This window comes from Pyrus communis, chromosome 9, assembly GCF_963583255.1.
Source record: "Pyrus communis chromosome 9, drPyrComm1.1, whole genome shotgun sequence".
Classification (NCBI taxonomy): Eukaryota; Viridiplantae; Streptophyta; class Magnoliopsida; order Rosales; family Rosaceae; genus Pyrus; species Pyrus communis.
In genome coordinates this window covers 4,520,459-4,541,706 of record NC_084811.1, presented here as the reverse complement: position 1 = coordinate 4,541,706, position 21,248 = coordinate 4,520,459, and the positions used below count along the sequence as shown (strand labels likewise).

Sequence of the window (21,248 nt, the reverse complement as noted above, 5' to 3'; positions counted from 1 at the left end):
TATAAACCATTGTAGTGGCTTTGTTAACTTTTCTTGTAATTTCGTGAGGTGGTACATTCAAGAGGCCTTAAATCATGATAACCCGATCCAAAATCATGATCACCATCGTTAATAGTAAGTGACCTGTTATTACCAAGATTTATAATATGATCTAGAGAAATACTAAGGAGACTCTCTAAAAAATGAGACTCTTTACTACCTTATGTTTTAGTATAATATTTTATAATGTTAACACAAAAATTCATTTAAAGTATAAAGCGTCAAAAAGTCAAGTCAAATCATATTTTGAGAAAATCTTTTTAATATTTTTCATCACGCTATCTTATTTTTTGTTTACTTTTAGTTTTGGTTGATCATAATTTATTTCACGTCACCGCCTGAGGTCTTTGTTTCGTCATCGACTCGTTGGATTAATAGTTGCTATATGCTGGCGTACTAACCTTCTGGATATTTATTTTAAATTTCTTTTTCATTACAACTAGCATAATATTAATTTTAAAATCCGAAGTTGTTGGGAAAATGGGACATCAAATACTATATATTATCCCAACTTTAAGTAACATTGTCTTTCGTCTTGTCCAAATATAATTTCATTTGAGACACAGCTTTCATACGAGGTTTTACTTTAGTAATTAAATCTCAGAGCCGCCCCATACCGACATGCCTATTTGTACTTTATAAGCATTTTGCTTTAGTAATTAAATCTTCTATTATATTCCCTTCAGATAAAGTTATTTGTATCTTTTATTTGTAGATCTAAAGACTTTTCATTTTCTTACAAGCGGAGCGTCCAAAAGCATTAGACAAAGAAAAAAGTATAACGAACTTGTTGAACAAGCTTGACTAATCCGGCAGGAGCAAATCAATTAATCAGACCCATTCCCATCAGTTTCACACAAGCTTTAATTAATCAAATTAAGTTTCTAGGAAATGACATAACCTAAGTAGAGAATGAAGTTGGACTATACTTCCCATCATTTCTGTCTGTAGCATAATAAGTAGAGGCATCCGAACTTGAATATTTGAGCATCAAGTCCGTGTTCAGTGTTCCATTCAGACAATTACATGGAACTTTCCAAGCATTCTCTTCCAATATGATTGCTGAAGATCGGTGGCCTTCTCTTTCCTGTTTTTTTCCTTTTCTTGTCAAAGGCGGCCTCCTCGTATTTCTGCTTGAGGACAAGACATGGAACTATCCGAGCATACTCTTCCAATATGATTGCTGAAGATCGGTAGCTTTCTCTTTCTCTTTCTTTATTTATTCCTTTTCTTGTCAAGGGCGGCCTCCTCGTATTTCTGCTTGAGGACAAGACAAGACACAAACAGAGCAGATAAAAAGCGAATTAAGCCAATGAAAAGGGAAGTGTAAATTATATGTTACTCTTTCAGAATTGTGTTCAATTGCAACCTCATATAGCATATTCGAAACATTTAAATCTCATACATTTACTTAGTATTTTATTTTAGGGTTGTGATATCCACACATCTCTTTTTACTTCTCACACACTTTTTCATTTTCGACCGTCGGATGAGATAAAATAAAGAAGATATAATGGATAGAAATTAACAAGAGTGTGTGAGAAGTAAAAAAAGGTGTGTGGATAGCACACCCCTTTATTTTAATATCATATATCTGTTAAAAATCCTCTTAAATTGACTCCTAACAGATGACCAATGCATTTGCATAAATTGACTCCTAATTCTATTTATTTTCAATAATAACCATTCATTTTATGTATCATTAAATGATACGTAACATTGAAGCAAATTCTAACAGACTTGGAAAACAGTCTTTCCTTCCCAAGGCAAGCACTGCCAGTCTTTCCGGATCTATACGTCCAGCGATACAAAATCTCAAATTCCTCATGTGCCGCCCCAGCTACTATATATGCCTAGTGTCCCATGTCCCTTGACAGTCTTTTCATATATATGTCTAAGTTCTAATATGGAAAAGGATTCCTGCCAAAAATACTCTTTGGGTATCCCTCATGCCTTATAAATTTATATGTCCACGACTTCTTTATTTACATAAACATATATATAATCACATAATAAACTGATAATTCTCACATAAAAATAGATAAAACACAAATGAGAATTGTTACATAGATTACCATAAGCCCCATTCATTTATATAATGTTCTTTTCGCTAAATGCTTTCTATCACTCTCAGTTGTTAATCAACAAGTTATGTGTCAGTTCTTCATAGTTAACTAATCATGCATATATAATTAAATGACTAATGAGGTAAGCAAAATTGTAGACAAAATTTAATTGATTAGTCATGCAATTCTCCTATGCTGTTAATATTGCTATAAACAAGTTTAACCTCTCATAATTAGTTTTTAAGCGTAATATGCTATTAACATCTCTTGAGAAAATTGGTTCAAACCAAAAGCTACAATTTTATCATAAGCCAAGCTCACGGCAATATAAGAAAAAACCACCTTAACATGCTTGAACCAAAATACCCATACCAGTAGTACTATACTTGTCATTTGTTTAATATATGTTCCAAAATTTATATTGACTAACTTACATATATAGGAAATATATTGAATGCATTGGCAGGCACGTACATTGATGGTATATAACTAGCATATGATGTATCCTTCCAACACAATTTTAATACGTGTTATCATAGTCATATATTTACATAATATCAACAGTAATTTTGAGAAATTCCATAAGAGAGCCAATTTCATCTCCTGTAGTCAGAAGTACATCAAACTGTATTCGAATTCTTATGCCCATTTCTTAATTGCATTAATCAGGTTGCAGTCAAAATTCGGTTCTAAATATTTAATCTCTTATGTCAGTACGAAAACTTTTCAATGGAACCACAATAAAGAACTGAGGAACAAATAATCAAAAATTGTTTTCTGAATATTAGTTACCTTTGCTTTATAATTTTCTTTCCCTCAATTAGTATAACTCGATTAGTATATGTTGCTCATATGTATATATGAATTTATCATGTTTAAACCATATACCTTCTCTTCTAATAACCAAGTTCAAACCATATATATCAACACCGATTGCTTTGATAAATGACTTCATCGAGCTTGCTAAGTTGACGCGCTTCATCAGTCTTCCAAAGCAAGATTAGAACAAAATATCAGATATACATACATACATATATATATATATATATATATATATATATATATATGCATGCTTATAAAATCAACAACGACATTGGAAGAAAGTAGTTGTATTTATCATTATATCAATTAACCAAAACAATGAGCATGAAAACAAAGAAAGAAAAAAATAACCTAAAACATGCCATGGTTTTCTAGTCATACCTAGTTCGATATAGTAATGAACCAACTATTCATATCGTTATATCAAAATTGAATAAAGAAGGATTTGAAGTACAGGGTATTTACTTCGAAACTCAAATAATTTGGATACAATTAACACGATCAATAATTATAATAGAAGGTATAATCCTTAATTATTAGTATGCCAAAATCCATGTATTGTCGTATATGCGATCACATGATATATGACTATATAATGACATCAAGAATTACCAATCCAATCAAGAATTATTGACATATTGATCAGCTTTCTTGCTTATTAGCCTGAACTTTTATTGTTTTTAACCATATAATCAAGGGCTCTGATACCACTTGTCAGGTTTATATGGTTATATAATTAAAACACAAACAAAGGAGTGGCCAACCTGATCGAAGCGGCAACCATGGAAGACAAACATGAGAAGATGAGTAGCAATACTGAAATCTTCTACAAACACCTAGCTAGATACAACTACTTTATGGGAAGTGTTTTGTTGTGTGTCTAGGATTTGCATGGACCTTAGTATTTATACTAGTTAAGGCATTAGGGTTTCCGTCCACAAAGAAATCTCAAATCCCACTTTCTTAATTAGCCTACCAGTTAGGTATCATAAATACATATTTATCAAGGATTCAATCAGCCTTATTTGGATTCCAAGACAACATTCATAAGGCTGATATAAAGAGATCAAATCACAATCTTAGCATCTGTATTACTTTCCTATTACAGTGTAGACCATTTAAAGGTTTATTTATATTGGATTAAATCCAACATGTATTTCGTTTCTGTTAATAAATCGTATTGAATGTTATCAGATCTCTACGTATTAGAGAATTGATTTGATTAAGAATTGTCATTGCATTGTATATGAAAAAAATATACGAAAAGCATAATTAAGCTTCCATTAAACACTTAACAAGAAGAATAGAAAAGATTGCTTCTGGTTTTCTTTATTCTTTCAATAATTAACTGTGTTTACACGATTTTATAGACTGAGAAACCAACAAGTTTCTTCACAGAAACTGAAGATACATACGATTTTCCTAAATTCAATTTACTACAAGGAGTACGCTAGCTACTAAGTACGAACTAATCATCAAAGCTCAAAGCTCAAAATCCTTATTGCAAAACTTTATTATCAAATTAACTCGGCTATTATCCTCGAAAACACATTGTCATCACCATCATACTGATCAATGCTTGATGAAAACCCGCTCACAGGCCCAGAGGACTTGAATGCCATCAGATCATCAGGTGACACGAGATAATCACTCTGTAGCCAATGGTTGTCGTGGCTTGTCAGTGTATGATCACTTGTTGCCTTGACAATCAGTTCTTCTTTAACTGATGATGAAGCAAAGGATGCGAAAAATGGGTGCTCTTGTTTATTTGTCAAACAATTGGCGTTGTCAAAACTAATGAACATTGAAGAATCTCTATGATTTGTGCAATCCAAGACCAGGTCAGAAGTTTTGAAGTAGTCTCTGCACGTGTGGGCGCCATAATATGTGGTTCGTAACACTGATGGATGATCTTGAACTTGTTGAACATGCTTGGTTGCTTTGCACCCTTGGTCGAATTTGTGAGTGCATCTAAAGTAGCTCCTGCATACACATAACATAACTATGGTCAACTTCATTTCTTGTAATTATTACCATTGTAACTATTGAAATTTGTTTCTATTTTACAAGGTAAATCGTATATATGTATGTACCTAGGATGCTTCGCATTGTGGATAACTTTATTTCCGTACTTTCTCCATGCATGACCATCGTCAATCAAACCAGGAGTATCTCTAGTCCAAGAGTCTGTAGTCTTTCTGCAAGGAATCAACAAGTTGCAACTCTTTGTTAGAACTTTTAAATCAATAGATTGGGCAGAATTCCCATCTATTTTTTTTTATAAAATGTACGGTTAATGTTAACTGGTAATGCTGGCATTATGCTGCCATGGTAAGAAGGATAGGAATGGATATTTAGATCATTAAATACAAGGAACAACTGAAGCATCCAAATTTTGTTAGAATATAGCATAACATGAACATATAAGAGCAAGTGGTAGTCTTCACTCTTTTGTCTCAATAGAAATTTCTATGCATTATTGAATAGAAAAATACAATTATATTCATCCATAGGAATCTAACAGTTGTTCACACATCCACATAAATCTAACAACTGTTATGAACAAATTAATTACAGTTATTCTTATCATGGGTGGGTCATTAGTTCTCAAAGAGACTATTTAGTATTGTAGGTTTCATAAATAAATGTTTGAAATTGAACAATCAAGTAATCATACATGGAAAGATCCTTTTACTGGAAAAAAATAACAATATGTTAATGGCAGATGTTGATGATCATATTACCTAGGTAGTAATTAATTAGAAAAATATAACTAATTACCTTCTCTTATAAGAATCTCTACCATCCTTGAAGGATGAAGTGCTCTTACAACTGATCTCCTCCTCAGTATAATCTTCAGACTTAATAGCAGCTGCATGATCATGATTAGCATCCCAAGATGATAAATCAGCACCACCACGGCTAACAACACTACCTCCGTCATTAACACCACTACCACCACCACCACTAACACTACTACTATTTCCTTGAATCTGATCAGAAACAAACTCCTGATCAGACTCCTTCCCATTTAAAATCAAAAGGGTATTAACAAAACCTTCAGCTGATCCCTCATCATCACCGTTAACAACTGACCTGTTATCATAAGCCGTACTAAGTTGACTTGCCAATTCACGGCCTTGGATCAACTCCTCCATAACCCTCTCCCTATTTGAGAGCACACTGTCCGACCACGACCACTCCATTAATCCTAATCTCCTGCTTAACTAACTAATATAGCGATTAAAAGTTAATTAATCTCTCTGGTTTGTGTGAAAGTTTATGGTTTTGTTAGCTGTAGCCCAAGTGTTGGATGGGAGGTATCCTTTTATATCCGTCAAAAAAACTCCTTTGACATTGCAATTAATCTTAAATTGATGTATGAAATAGCAATATTAAAAGATGAGGTATGAATTATTATGTGATCCAAAGTTGAGATGATAAAATGTAATTTACTATATGCCACAATTTTATTTGTTACTAATGTGGCCTATTGAATTTAAATGTTAAATCTTTTTCCTTTTCAATGAATGAAGAAATTTTTTAGTGTGCTGAATAGTATATCAAGTGTCAAAATATAAATCAATGAAAATTTTTGTTTTTAAGTTTCAACTAATTGTATTATCACTTGGTTTATCGAGCCGTATTCCTAGCATATTGAAAAATTTCTCCAATAAATATGTTAAATATTTATTTTATTAAGATAGTGGGCGTCATAATTACATTAATTATTAAAAAAAATCAAAATTGGTTTAATTTTCATTCTATTGGTTGTCAATATGACCCATGTATTAAAAAAAAAATTAAAGACATTTGACTCTATCTTTATTTGTTGTAAAAAACAAGATGTTAAATGACTCAATTGCTACGTCATGTACGTCATTTCATTTTAGAACACTTTAATGTGTTTTATTTCTAGTTAGTATATTTGACATCTCCCTGTAAGATGTGCTCATGTTGAAGGAAGGAGAAGTCAAAGTCCAGTAATTCGACACCAACCCCGCCATTCAGGTCTATCTTTCCTACCAATCGCTGGATGAGCCCTCGATATAATTCTATATTTGGTTGACTGTTCCACACGCTGTTGTTCTATACTTATTGCTATAGTACGACATGTTTTACGACGTCATTGATGAGGTAACCCTAGTGTCGTCAGCCAGTGTTCTTACCTGGCCTTGCTCGAAATGTATTTATTTACTTTGATTAATTTTATTTTTTATAATATTAGCTAACTAACAAAACAAATTCACTAGTTGTTGGGCCATCTATATTATCTTATTATCCTAATTCTGAAATTATACTCTCTTCCCCTTTGGGCGAATTACGATTGCATCCTTTAGAATTGTGCTCTTGGAGCATTTGAGAGGTGGAGACTTTAGTTATATATGGCAAAGAAAGTTGCATTAGGGTTGTTAATAAGACGACACTAAGGTGGTAGTTTACATCTCCAACGTGGCTGTGAAATCCCGTATATTACTATAATATATATGTGTGTGTTCTTATTATTCAGTTTTACTATTTCATTTTCGTATCGCTTGGAATTATCAACCTGTCACCTTTATACCCAATAGGAAACCATGTTTTTACATCTTATCTTAGTTAGATTTTTGACGTGGCCTATTCCGGAGCAGCTGATTAAAATGGCGTTAGTAGTTGTTAAACCCATGGAGGTACGGAAATTATTATTTGCGTGCAGCAGTACCAGGTGTTTGGTTTATTAGAGGTGAGTAAACACTTTGATGCCACGACTATCATATATGCTGGTGACTTATCTTCTTCTTATTGTACTTTCAAAAGACAGAGCCCCTAAGTAACTCAGTAGCTTCAGTTTCAACCAATTAGAGTCTTTGGGGTGCCGACTATTTGAGACCATAAATAGGAGCATGTCCCATTGTTTTACAACAGAGAAAATAACGAGGAGCATACAGTGCATGCAGTAAGAGTTCACGTAGAGATTATATATACTTATATACATAGAGAGAGCGGAGAGAAAGTATTTGGTTGTCTCGGTGGGATTCGGTAGATAACTTGTCTTGCTGAGGTTCTAGCTATCAATTGAGGAGAGTGGTTTATGTAATGTTTTCAAAATATTCTTATTTTCCTATAAATGTGAAAACCATGAGCTATCGTGGGTTTTGATCTATTTCCAAATATCTCTCTATTTCAAGTCAAGTATGTTGGATTTGTTGAAATGTTTTCGGAGTTATTATGTATGGTGATATGTGAATAATTGGAAATGCTTATGGAGCATACGAACTTTAGTGTTGGGCTATCCTAGGGATAAACATATGGCACATGGTGACATTAGGGCAGAATGACCAATTTAGGGGTCACGTGGTGAGCTGCATATTATGAAGTATAACCAACATGTGAAGGGATGAAACGATGTGGAATTATGTCACTAAAGCTTTGATATTGTTCTCATATTTTCTAGCATGTGTAAAACGGCATCGGTTGATTGGCATATTACATATTTTACTCACTGGGCAACGATAATTATTGCTCACTCCATCCTTTTATTTTATAGGTGAGTTATTTGGCAAGACAAGGACTAGACGAGCTGAGGTTATGTCATAAGAGCGAGATTTAAGAGTTTTATTATTTTTGTCCACATGGCCATGTTTGTCTGCTACGCTTTTAATGGTGAGATGCCTTGATTTCTCCATCAACCCACAATAGACACATACACAACGAGCACAGATATCACGACCGCTTCTATCTTGACCAAGGAGTCAGGAGACTGATGAAATTTTGAACCAAGCGCTTCTAGGAAGAAGGCCGACCAACCCAGAGCCCTACTTCAAACATTTTACGGAACACCTGATAATTATTTTTAGGGTCCAACCGACTGTTACAACTCCATGCCCAAGAAAGAACCTTTGACCAAGGAGTTGGGAAACTTGTTAACACACGGTCTTTTTGGGACCTTTCGACCCCTAAAATAGTACTGGCCTAAGAAACACCTAGTAATGGCCCAAAGCCAATCCAAAGAAGGAAAAGATGACCAAGGGAACTAGGGAGATAGCTCCGAGTGTTGTGGACGTTCGCTTGACGGTTGGGTCTGACTATTAGCAAAGAGGACCAGCACCTTTTCATAAAGTAATGTCTGACCGCTGAAGGTAAGTTGGGAGACTGACAACTTTATAGAATGAAGTCCGGAAGATAGGTCCACTCTGACACCAATCTAGAGCACATGTTGTCCATCAACAAGGATAAAAGCATTTAAGGGATATAAAGGATGTCAGACCAAGTACTCGGGATGATTTTTGCTGACTTAAAGACCAAGGCGCTCAGTACGTGTTGGCCCAGGAAACCATGCAATTAGACCTGGGTAGATGTCATTTCGTCCCCATGTGTCGACTGAAGAATGATGGAGTAGCTAGTAAGATTATTGTGAGGCCAAACCTACTCTTCCACCCTTTTAATGTAAATAATATCATTTAAAAAATAAAAAATAAATAAATAAATAATCGTATTAGAAGCAGGAGTGTCTACTTTTTATTTGACTTTTATACATTTCATGTCCCCTGCCGTAAATCATCCAACAAATTTCCTGTTTCTACTTTAGTACGACAGAGATAATCAAACAGCCATGGTTGGTTGACATGGTTTTGATGGGCCAATGGACTCATATGATGATCACGATCACTTGTTGGTATTTTTTCTTTGATGATCAAATCTTCTTCAAATGACGTGAAGGATGAGAAAAAAAAAGGTGCTCTTGTTTGTTTAAGACATTGATAGTGCCGTCAATCCTTATGATCTTTGACGACTAGCCAGGAGTGGTAGCATTATGGATGAATTTTTGCCCGCACTCCCTCCATGCATGACCGTCGTCGGTCAGAGCAGCAGCATTTCTTGTCCAAAGAAGTCTTCCTGCAATTAATTAACAATTGTAACCTTGATTTGTTTAGAAATTAATTTCAAATTCATTCATCATTCATTTAAGCAAAATACCCACGTTCCAGTAGAAAATTCAAAGCTTAATGACGTAGAGAAAACTTTCATTGTAACGGGAATATGGGTGGTACACCACATGTTTTTATGCAAGTGGTGGGAATTTTTTTTTTTTTTTTGTTATTAACTTTTTAACACATATATCCCACCATTTATATAGTGACACGTGTTGTACTACCCAGTGTGCCGGTCACACTGAAAAATCTCTCATGATGTAATCAAGTGACACATTTCTATCAATGTCATTAGGGTTCTCATGCGTCGTCAATCGTCATCGACCCCCTAGAATTTTTTTTTTATTATTGGAAAATTTTCCTTCTAGTTTCGTGGAAATTCATTCATAAAAAGCTCAAATTGGGAGAGATGCACCTTAGCGGGAAACCAATATTATTTAGTTCAACTCTGGAAATTCGAATGCACGAAATCAACATAGTGAAAAATAGGTCATGCGATGTGGTATAATATGTTCTCCCTAATATTGTATAAAAAATATATTTGAAAAGAAAAAGTAATATTGCTAGTAGACATATTTAATTGTATTAGAAAAGAATCATTCTACAATGCTAGCTAGAACATCAAGTTTACATGACTAAATTATGTTTTAGGATATTAAATTAATTAGTAATCAATCAAGGAGCCTTTTTTTAGGGAAACCTTGACAGTACGAGATAAATTTTGTTGAATCAGAAAAAAAAAAAAAAAAAAAAAAAAAAAAAAAAAACAACACCACCTTGTCAAGGAAGACAAAGTAATTCAAAACGGAGGAATTTATATAACACAGACTTGATAAGCAAAGCCGTATTTCACATCTATGTATTTCACAAATAGATGTTAGTAGTTTTCAAGTGGGAATTACACATATTGGGGAGTTTTGATCTAGATAGTCTGCCCCTGGCTTGTAGTCTATTTTTGATGAGCAGCCAACTAGAATATTAATAATAGGGGTTTAAGAACATTTGTAATTTGTCAACGTTTATGTGGATAAGTTGGCAAATTATGTAACAACAAATTTGCTGTTTTATTGGGGTATTTAATCGGTTGTAAGAATTAAGGTTGCGACATGTATTTGGAGGAAAGTTCAAATTATGTCGGGGCCTGTATGTCAAACTCCCACAGCTAAGGCCATCTCCAACCGAAAGGTCCAGATGGCTAAAAATAGCCCGAAAACGATCTCCAACCGAGGAGGGCCAGGCCAGAGGGCTCGTGGGCCCCACTAGACAAAAAAAGGCCATAGGGCCAACCAGTCGGCCTCGGGTTGAGCTCCAATTCAAATTTGTAATGACTAGTTGCTGACGTCAACTAGCCGTTATTTTTAAATTTTTTTTACAGTTTTTTTTTTTTACAAAATTTGTTTTAAACCTTGTAAAAATTCTTTTTTGTTTTTTCCCTATAACTTCTAAACCATTAAACATTACATAACATGAAACAACATTAAACAATATTAAACAACATTAAATAACATTAAAAACATAAAAAGAAGCATTTAACAACATGAAACTTAACTGCTGGATTTGAATTTAAGTTGTAGTTTTTAAATAATAAATTATGTTTGGTCCTCGGTTGGAGACAGTTTTTTGTGACATGGCTAAAACGAGCCCTATAAAGGCAAATATGACCATGTACTGTTCATTAAAATATTAATATCTTAGAGAACCAGAGGGCTAAAATGAGCCATCTGACCAACCTTCGGTTAGAGATGGCCTAACCCCATCTCCCTTCTACTTTTTCTTTCTTTCATTTTAAATATAAATTTTGTTCTTAATGAAGACTCTCTTTGCTTTTTTTAATTTCCTCTCCTCTTCTCTCTGACTATGAAACTTTACTCTTTCTTACCCTCTTCGTCACTCACTATACGACTCTAGCACATGTTCGCCGGTCTATCATCCTTAACCCTAGCTATAGGAGTTAGTACAAATGATTATTAAATTATTGATGTCACTAGACTATCTAGATAGATAGAAATAAGTGATTCAAAAACTCTAAATTAAAAGTAGTTTGAATTATCACAAAGGAAAAAACTAATCTTGAACAACATGCTCCGTTTGTCAACAATTCCCGTCAACAAGTACTGCTGTATCACAATTCATATAGTTAAAAATTGCCCCAAAACAAAAAGTGTGGTTTTATGCAACGGTTTGAAGAGAGGAATTTCTTTAATAGAAATTTAACTTTCATACAAGCGATGCTCAAATGGGTTTGTTGGAAAGCTCAAAGTACTTTCAATATTCTTTTACTATGGTCTCGTTTGGGATGAATTGGATTGGAATGAATTGTATATTATTTTTAAAGAATGTGTAAATAAACACATGAGAAAGTAAGAGCTGCGATAATTCTAATATTGTTACACAAATTAGAAAATTTTCGGTCTTCATTTCATGCAAGTAATCATGCTTCGTATATGAAAATGAAGTGGAAGTAGGAAGCATGGTTATATTTAAATATATTTAGTAGAAAGGGCATTTTGATATAAGCACTTCATTTCTGAATTATATATTAAGACTAAATAGTTGTTTCTTTTAGAGATTTGATCAAGAGTAGTTTTACACTTATCATCTATTTGTACAATTCCTTGTACCATCTGGTCCATCTCTCTCATATGTTGGCTGACCTTCAATTCAAGATATTTATTTTAAATTTATTCTTCATTACAACTAGCGAAGTATTAATTTTCAAATTCTCAAGTTGTTGGGAAAATGGGACATCAAGTACTCCATCTCATCCCAACCTTAAACTAATTTTGTCTTCTATTGGTCCAAATATAATTTCATTTGAGACACAAAGCTTTCGTACGTGGTTTTACTCTGCCAAAGTTTTTTCAGAGCCGCCCCCGTACTAACCTGCTCTGTTTGTATTTGTGGCATATTCATAGAATTTTGTGTTTATGATTGAATTCATTTATATTATCAATCATTGTGTAAAGATTGTCTTAACAAAAAAATAATTAAAACTAAAATCGTTTAATCAATCAATTGTAACAAATAGATAGAAGGTTCATAATATTTTTACCGAATTCTTCCATTTATTTTTATACACTTACCATCTATTTGTACAATTACTTGTACCATCTGGTCCATCTCTCTAATATGTTGGCATACTGACCTTCTGGATATTTACTTTAAATTTATTCTTCATTACAACCAGCAAAATATTAATTTAGAAAATCTCCAAGTTGTTGGGAAAATGGGACATCAAGTACTATATCTTATCCCAACCTTAAAACTAATTTTGTCTTTTTATTGGTCCAAATAATTTCATTTGAGACACAAAGCTTTCATACGTGGTTTTACTTGGCCAACGTTTTTTCAGAGCCGCCCCATACTAACATGCCCTATATGTAGCAAATACATTGTGATCTATTCACATAATTTGTGCTTATAATCGGATCCATTTATATTATTAATTACTATGCAAAGATCGTCTCAGTGAAAATTCAATTAAAATTAAAATCGTTTAATTAATCAATTATAGAAAATAGATAGAAGGTTCATAATATTTTTACTAAATTCGTCCATTTGTTTTTATACTGTTTCGATGATTAAACGATCTTAATTTTAATTAATTTTTTTATAAAGATGATCTTTATATAGTGATTTGTGACATCCCACATCACCCAGGGGAGTGATCCTTAAATGTATATTCCTATCCTTACCTAGCATGAGGCCTTTTGGGAGCTCACTGGCTTCGGGTTCCGTTGGAACTCCGAAGTTAAGCGAGAAGGGGGCTATAGCAATCCCATGATGGGTGACCCACTGGGAAGTTACTCGTGAGTTCCCAAAAACAAAACCGTGAGGGAATGGTAAGCCCAAAGCGGACAATATCGTGCTACGGTGGTGGAGCAGGCCCGGGAAGTGGTCCCACCCGGGGCGGGATGTGACAATTGGTATCAGAGCCAATCCCTGGCCGGAAATGTGCCGACGAGGACGTCGGGCCCCTAAGGGAGGTGATTTGTGACATCCCACATCACCCAGGGGAGTGATCCTTAAATGTATATTCCTATCCTTACCTAGCACGAGGCCTTTTGGGAGCTCACTGGCTTCGGGTTCCGTTGGAACTCCGAAGTTAAGCGAGAAGGGGGCTAGAGCAATCCCATGATGGGTGACCCACTGGGAAGTTGCTCGTGAGTTCCCAAAAACAAAACCGTGAGGGAATGGTAAGCCCAAAGCGAACAATATCGTGCTACGGTGGTGGAGCGGGCCCGGGAAGTGGTCCCACCCAGGTCGGGATGTGACAGATTTATAATATAATCAGTTTCAATTATAAACACAAAGTTTCTTGAATAAGCCAATAAATAATTTAAAGAGGAGTTCCTCCTTAATCCTTAACCAACCAAGCAACTGCATGCCCACCTCATTTATGGGCTCTGAATCTTGTTATTGATATGAGTTTACGGTTACCATAATATTTTTCTTCTTTTTTTTTCCTTTTTTTTTTTTCGCATGTTTTCTATGGGGTAATTAATTAGTATAATCTCTTCTTGCTGACTTTGGGGACTGAGAGAGTGCAAATCACTCTACCGTTTTGATTTAGACAGCTCTTTACCAGGGCTTTTAATCCCTGAAAACTCCCTTTTCTTTTATCTTTCTAGCAAAAATCCAACATGGTTAATCATCAAAATTTTTGCAAAACTACTAATGGTGTCACTCATTACTACGGTCTGGTAGTATTTCTTTTCACTTGAAAATGAGAGGTCTTAGGCTCAAATCTCGTGAATGACGAATTTGATACAAAATTAGACTGCTCATTATGTAGCTTAACCGAACTCTCTCTCTCCTTAATATAAAATATTGATGTACTAAAAAAAAAACTACTAATGGTTAGAACAATTACTGGTTCAAACTTTTAAAAATATGAAAAGCCAACATAGTTTTTCATTTTTGTTATCTTTTGATAAAAGTGATTTTGGGAATGAAGAAATTAGAAACAATACTAGACTTAGGAAAAACTTCTCAAGCACTATTATATTTTTCTCTTTTTTTTGCAAAATAATATCCATTGACATTAACATTGTTCTCCCATCAGTTTCACAGAACCTTAACTAATCAAAGTTTCTAATCCAAAACTTGGAAATGACGTCCCATCGTTTTTGTCTGTAGCATAATATGATTGCTGAACATTGGTGGGCTTCTCTATCCTTTTTTTATCCTTTTGTTTGTCAAAGGCGACCTCCTATGCTTGAGGCACAAAAACAATAGCTCAGCAAACAAAGCAGATAAAAAGATATTTGGACCAAACCAATACAAAGTGAAGGCGTATATATATTTTAGACCAATATGTATTGCACTAAGTCATTGGATTAAAAAACATACTAGCTCGGTGCTTATTCGCTTCCTACCTGTCCCATTGAGAAAAAACAAAACCCTAGTTTCCTTCTTATCCTTTTTGCTTTTTTTGCCTAATTCTAGTCGTTTTATAGACCATATATGTTAGTTTAATGATCATGTAGTCCCAAAGATAACTTTGTCTTATATTTCTGTTTTTTATATATTAGAAAAATTCAGTTGTGTTTTCTTATACACGTTAAATTGGACCCAAATTTTTGCATGAATAATGTCGGATAGAATTCTCCAACTTTTGCGCCTTTCTATAGTACTTTCGTGTGTTGGTAATATGAAAAGTATTCTAACACTTGCACATACGAGGTCTCTTCACTCTTTGACCTGAGATTCATATTCTCACTAAAGCGTTTATGAGACTTAGTCGTAGTGTTAATTGACACATTTCTATGTGAAATATTTTTATTTCCCTGAGACTAGAATTTCTAAAAGCTATTTGTTTAAGGATTTGATTTCCAAGGAGAAACCATTCTTATTAACAAACTTGGATGTGGTTTCAATAATACAGGTATTTTAATCGTTAAATCTTTTATTTTCAATCACAACCATTTATTTTATGTATTGTTGAATAATATGGATCATTAAAGTAAAATGACTTGGAAAACAGTAGTCTTTTTCCTTCCCAAGCACTCTCTGTATTTTTGGATGTATACGTCTAGCGATACAAAATTTCAAATGGCTCGAGTGCCGCTCCAACTACTATATGCCTAGTGTTCCAAGTCCCTTGACGACAGACTGTTTTCATGTATATGTCTAAGTTCTAATACAGAAAGAGATTCCTACCAGAAGTACTCTTCGGATCATCCTCTTTTCTGCCAGAAGTACTCTTTGGATCATGCCTTTTAAATATATATGTTCATCACTTCTTTATTGACATAAACATATATACAATCACATGACCAACTCATAATTTTCACCTAAGATTAGTTAAATTACAAATGAGAATTGTCACATAGATTACTATAAACCTCATTAATTTGCATAATGTTCTGTTTGCTGCATGCTTTCTGTTATTCTCAGTTGTTAATCAACAAGTTATGCCTCAGTTCTTCATTGTTAACTAGTCATGCATAATTAAATGACCAATGAGAAAAACAAAATTGTAGACAAAAAACCAAATTACAATTTATCTTATGCCAAGCTCACGGCAATATTAGATAAAATATATATGCCACCTTACACATGCTTGAACCAAAATAGCCATACCAATAGTGCTACACATGCCATTTGTTTAATATATATGTTGCCAAAATTTATATTGACTTACTTTCATTTATTTGGAAATATATTAAATTCATTGACATGCATGTATTGATATATAACTAGCATATGTATCATTGCAACACAATTTTAATACGTGTTATCATAATCATATATTTACACAATATCAAAAATAATTTTGAGAAATTCCATAAGAGAATCTGTTCTATCTCCAATCTCATTCAGTCAGAAATACGTCACACTATATGCGAATTCTTATGCTCATCATTTCTTAATTGCAATAATTTGGTTGCAGTCAAAATTGGGTTCTGAATAACAGCTGCTTATGTCAGTACGAAAACTTTTAAATGCCACCACCACAATAAAGAACTGAGGAACAAATAGTCAAGGTAAGAAAAAAAAGGATCGTCTTTCGTTGCTTGCTTCATCTTCACACTGCTTTAAGGTAAGAAAAAAAAATTAATTTTCCTTGTCTTCTCAATTTTTGGGAACATTAGGGCTTGAATTTGGCTCGATGGGGGTGCATGAAAAATTGGCTGGGAAGCCACAGTAAGGTTGTTGCCATGTGTGGCTTTGACTTGGGTCTGGGCACTAGCAATGGGCCAGGGAGGCGCGGGCCTCCCTTCTTTACCTTTTTTTTTTAATTTTTTTATTTGAAGGTTGGGCTCGGGCCAATGCCTGGGAGAAAAGAGCAAGGAGGTTGAGAAGCTTTTTGGGCCAAGGAATCGGACCAAGCTGCGGGGCCTGGCATGGTCACTAGGTTCTTATTGCTTAGGCCACGGCTTTGGGCCAGGGAGGCCTGGTGAGCTGGTTACTGCCTTTTTTTTTTTTTTTTTTTTTTTTTTTTTTAAGGCTAGGCTCAGGCCTGTGCCTATGGAAGAGTGTGAGAGAGAGAGGCTAGGTGCCTTATTGGGTCGTGGGGTCTGTTGTGATGTGTCATTTCCTTTTTTTTTTTTTTTTTTTTTTTTAACAAGTAGCCTTCTAATGAATTTCCTTCGCATATTCGCAGGATTTCTTCAAGCATGTCTTTCTCGAACTGCAAGAATGATGATGGTGTGCTGCCATTGTATCGTCAAGGCAAGTCTTTAAGCAAGGTTGGTTATTTCAAGGTTGCTCACTTCAAAATTAGCTCCGATGATTTGTTTAGAAACTTCCTTGAGGTATATAGGCATGTTATCCCTTCGGAAGTGCGTGTGAAGCGTGTCAAGGATGGTAGCAGCCGTGAGCCATGTGGTAGGGCTCGGAGAGCCATCAAGTTCCACCCCTACTATTTTGTGTTAAGGTTTACTTTTCCTATGCCGTGTTTCTTTCAAGAAGTGCTCTAATCCATGAGATGTGCCCCCACTTAATGTTCTCCGAATACGATCCAGGTGATGGTGAGGTTCCTTAATCTAAGCCAATTCTTTGACTTAGATCTAACTGTCAACGAATTTTGGTACTTCTTTGACATAGGCCACATCGAGGAAGTCAGGCAGCTGTGATCTCACACCATAGGCTTTTCAATCATTCAAGCAAAGGAGATGATAACTGGGCCAAAGAGACTTTGGAGATAAGTGGAGAATGGAAGTCTGATTCTTCCCCCGAGCTGCGTGTTTCAACGGTCATCATATCCGATAAATAAGCTACTTTGTATTAGTGCTAAGCTGCTCTTTAATTTTCTAATAGTATCCCGCTGCTTTTGTAGATTTGGAGTTTGGCTTAACTCCTAAGGCTTTTCCATACATGAAGAAAGTGCATGTCGCTCTGCGTATCCCTTCCGAGTACCATGAGTAGTATTGGTTGCTCAATTCTCTTCGTTAGGAGAAATGTGGGCTACCCCCAAGAGAGGAGGTAAAAAGAATCAAGGTAGAAGCGTTGGCTCGCTTGATCACCGCTGTGGAGCCTACTGCAAATGAAGGTGGGAAAAAAAAAATCTTCCCCACCTGCACAACCAGTTGAGAAAAAGCCTAAGACTTCTTCCGCTGCTCGCGAAGGTTCGCCGGTTGCTCCCGAGCTTGTGATTGACTTAACTTCTCCCAATGCTGAGAATGATGAAGTTGCTAGATCCGTGCCGGTGACATCTGCCGCTCCAAAGATGAATAGTTCGATTGATGATAGGATTGCTCAGCGTAGAAGTTCCTTTGTGCCTCCAGTGTCGAAATTTGTGCCAAAACGTTCGTTTGGGGTTCAGTCTGGTTTACCTTTGGAGAGGCTTGCTACTATGAAGAGTGACAAGATGCCTTCGCTTACTAGAATGGTGCCAAAATCTGTTCCATCTGCTGCTAAAACTGACTCGTCTGCTAAAAAGAATGAGGTTGCTCGTGTGGACAGCTGTGAGAAATCCACCAAGTCTGTTTTCAGGGAAGCTGTTGAGATTTATGCGTTTTTTGGACCAAATATGCTCGAGGACATAGATATGTGTGCCCAATTGTTGATGGCGTCAAATAGGTTGTTGGCCCGAGTTCTTTTACGAAGCATACGACTGTATATGAGGACTGCTCTGCTGGTTGTGATGCAGAAAACGACGATTTTGGCAGCCGAGTCTATGTTCCTTGATCAAGAAAATACCAAGGCTGCGAAGTAGGTGGCAAGAACTATGGCAACTAAAGTTTACTCATCGGTCGAGAAAGTCAAGAAGATGGAATCTAAGTTTGCTGCTTTGAAGGGGTCTAATATTTCTACCCCCACTTCTCTGCAGCTTGAGACCACTAGCCAAAAGATCATGGATTTGGAGACTAGGCTTGACGCGATCCAAGTAAGTATGAAAGTTTAGAAATGGAGATCGGGTGTTACATATCTCAGATTCAAGACCTTGAGCGTGCTGTCTTTGCGCTCCACTCCACTGCTTACGCAAAGGATGAAGAACTGATTGCTGCTTACAACCAAATGATCCACTTCAAGAAGGTTGTTGATAGGCTTGAGCCTTAAGTGTTGGAACTCCAAGGTGCTTTGAAAATCAACGATAGTCTAAAGAAAGAAGTAGAGGAGCTGCAGCGGGTCTGTGCTTGTTTGCTCGAGGAGAATGAGCAGTTGAAGAGTGAAAAGGCTGGGTTTAAGGCTTCGCTTACTCAGAGTCAAGCTAACTTCTACAAGCTGGGTTACGTAGACCATCTATTTAGGCAGCCGTTTAACTTTGAGTTTTCTGCTAAAAACTTCGAGACCTTCTCTATTTCTTCAGAAGACTTGCTCGCCTTCACTTTTGAGATTTCTATTGTAAAGTAGTCGAAGAGGTTGGTGCCTAGGCTGGGGTAGCTGAGGGTAAAGCGTTGGATGGTGTCGCTGCTGAGAGCGTCGTAGCTGCTAAAGGTGTGGCGACCGAGTAGTTGAGGAATGTCTAAGCTGCTGAAGAGTAATCTTCTAGGTAGCCTTTAGGATTTTTTTTGTTTTCCTTCTTTCTTTTGCTTTGCTTGACCTCTTTCGGTCTTTTGCTAGTTGTTTATCAATTTTGCTAGAAAATTTAATAAACTTGTTTCCTTCGCTTTTCTCCATCTTTGCTTCTTTTGTTTATGCTCTAACCTTTAGACTTTATAAACCAGTGGTAGGCGTGTTACTTTTCTGTAAGCACAGTCCCACGTAGCATATATAGTCGTAGGCGTTGGTGTAGAACCTTACAAACTTATTTGCCTTATTGACAGAAGCAGACAAGTCCGCGTAACCACTAGGCTGTTAACCTTGGTTTTCTCCAATTCCATAGGTTGTGTAGCAAGTATCACAACACTTTAGGACTTGGTGTAGGTCGTTCCACGCTTGGCAAAGGTGAAGCTTATCGACTACGTAGCATGTCGGCAGTGGATAAAGCTTCGTATATACACGTTATCTTGTCTAACCTTTCACAAAAATATGCGGTTGTATAAGTCTAATGCGGCTTTACTGCTCAAGGGCAAGCTGTAGGCAGTCTTCCAGAAACCGTAGGCTACGTTAGTACGAAGTATTAGCTTTAGGGTTCCAGGGCAGCCGTCCATAGAGAATACTGCATTATATGCCCCCTCCGTCTCTAAGGCCCGGTTCCCCACGAATTAGACTAAGAGACCAAAATCTTTCAGTTATCTAAACCTTAAAAAAGACCATTATGGCTACTTCTAGGAATCCTAATGCAAGCCATCACACATCTAGTTACACTAGAGCAGCCCAACTCATCAATGTCTAGATATTAAGAGTGTAAAGTTTGTCCTCCTGCTTTGGAGAACAGACCCATATGGGTGTCAAGGAATTGGTTTACCCTCTTGCACTAGAGAGCATGGTTGGTCCCTCGAAGGGTGCACTTCCTGCAGTAAGTCCCTAAGAAGGGTGCGGTCTTATTTTGAAATGCAGGAGTAATAAATTGTTGTAGACATGTAGTCGAACCAAGTTGTAAATTACTTATGAATTCCTCATTAAAAAACAAGTGAAACAAACAAAAACTTAGTTGCAAAGTAGAGACTGCATAACAACTAGATAATCATAGGCTTACGAGGTGGTGCCCGTTGAGCTGCTTAAGTTCTTCGGGCTTTGATGTAGCAAGTGGTCACACATGGTACTTCCTCATATTATAGGCATTCCACTGTTTTTCAATCTCTTTCTCGGTCATGGTGGCGAGGGTGTAATTACCCTTGTCGCCTACTCTGCTGATCTTATGCGAACCTTCCCAGATGAAATCCATCTTTTTGGAGCCTTCTCTGCAAACAGTGATGAAGGCTTTTCTTAGGGCTAGATCTCTGGGTTACAACTGCCGAATCTTGGCCCTTTTGTTATAGCTGGAAATGAGCTACTGCTAGTAGGCTGCGATGCGGATGATGGTCTGCTCTCGCTTATCCTCTGCCAGATCTAAGTTTGTGGCCATCTCCTTACTGTT

The 21,248-nt window shown here is 36.0% G+C and overlaps 1 protein-coding gene across 1 annotated transcript; it reads right to left on the bottom strand.

Moving 5' to 3' along the window:
- Positions 1 to 4,444: 4,444 nt before the first annotated feature.
- LOC137744713 (probable WRKY transcription factor 70) lies at positions 4,445 to 6,133 on the bottom strand. The gene is made up of 3 exons (XM_068484499.1): positions 5,709 to 6,133; positions 5,021 to 5,125; positions 4,445 to 4,910 (listed from the first exon to the last, which is right to left on the bottom strand). Exons 1-3 carry the CDS (start codon positions 6,131 to 6,133, stop codon positions 4,445 to 4,447), a joined length of 996 nt encoding a protein of 331 aa, XP_068340600.1.
- Positions 6,134 to 21,248: the final 15,115 nt, after the last annotated feature.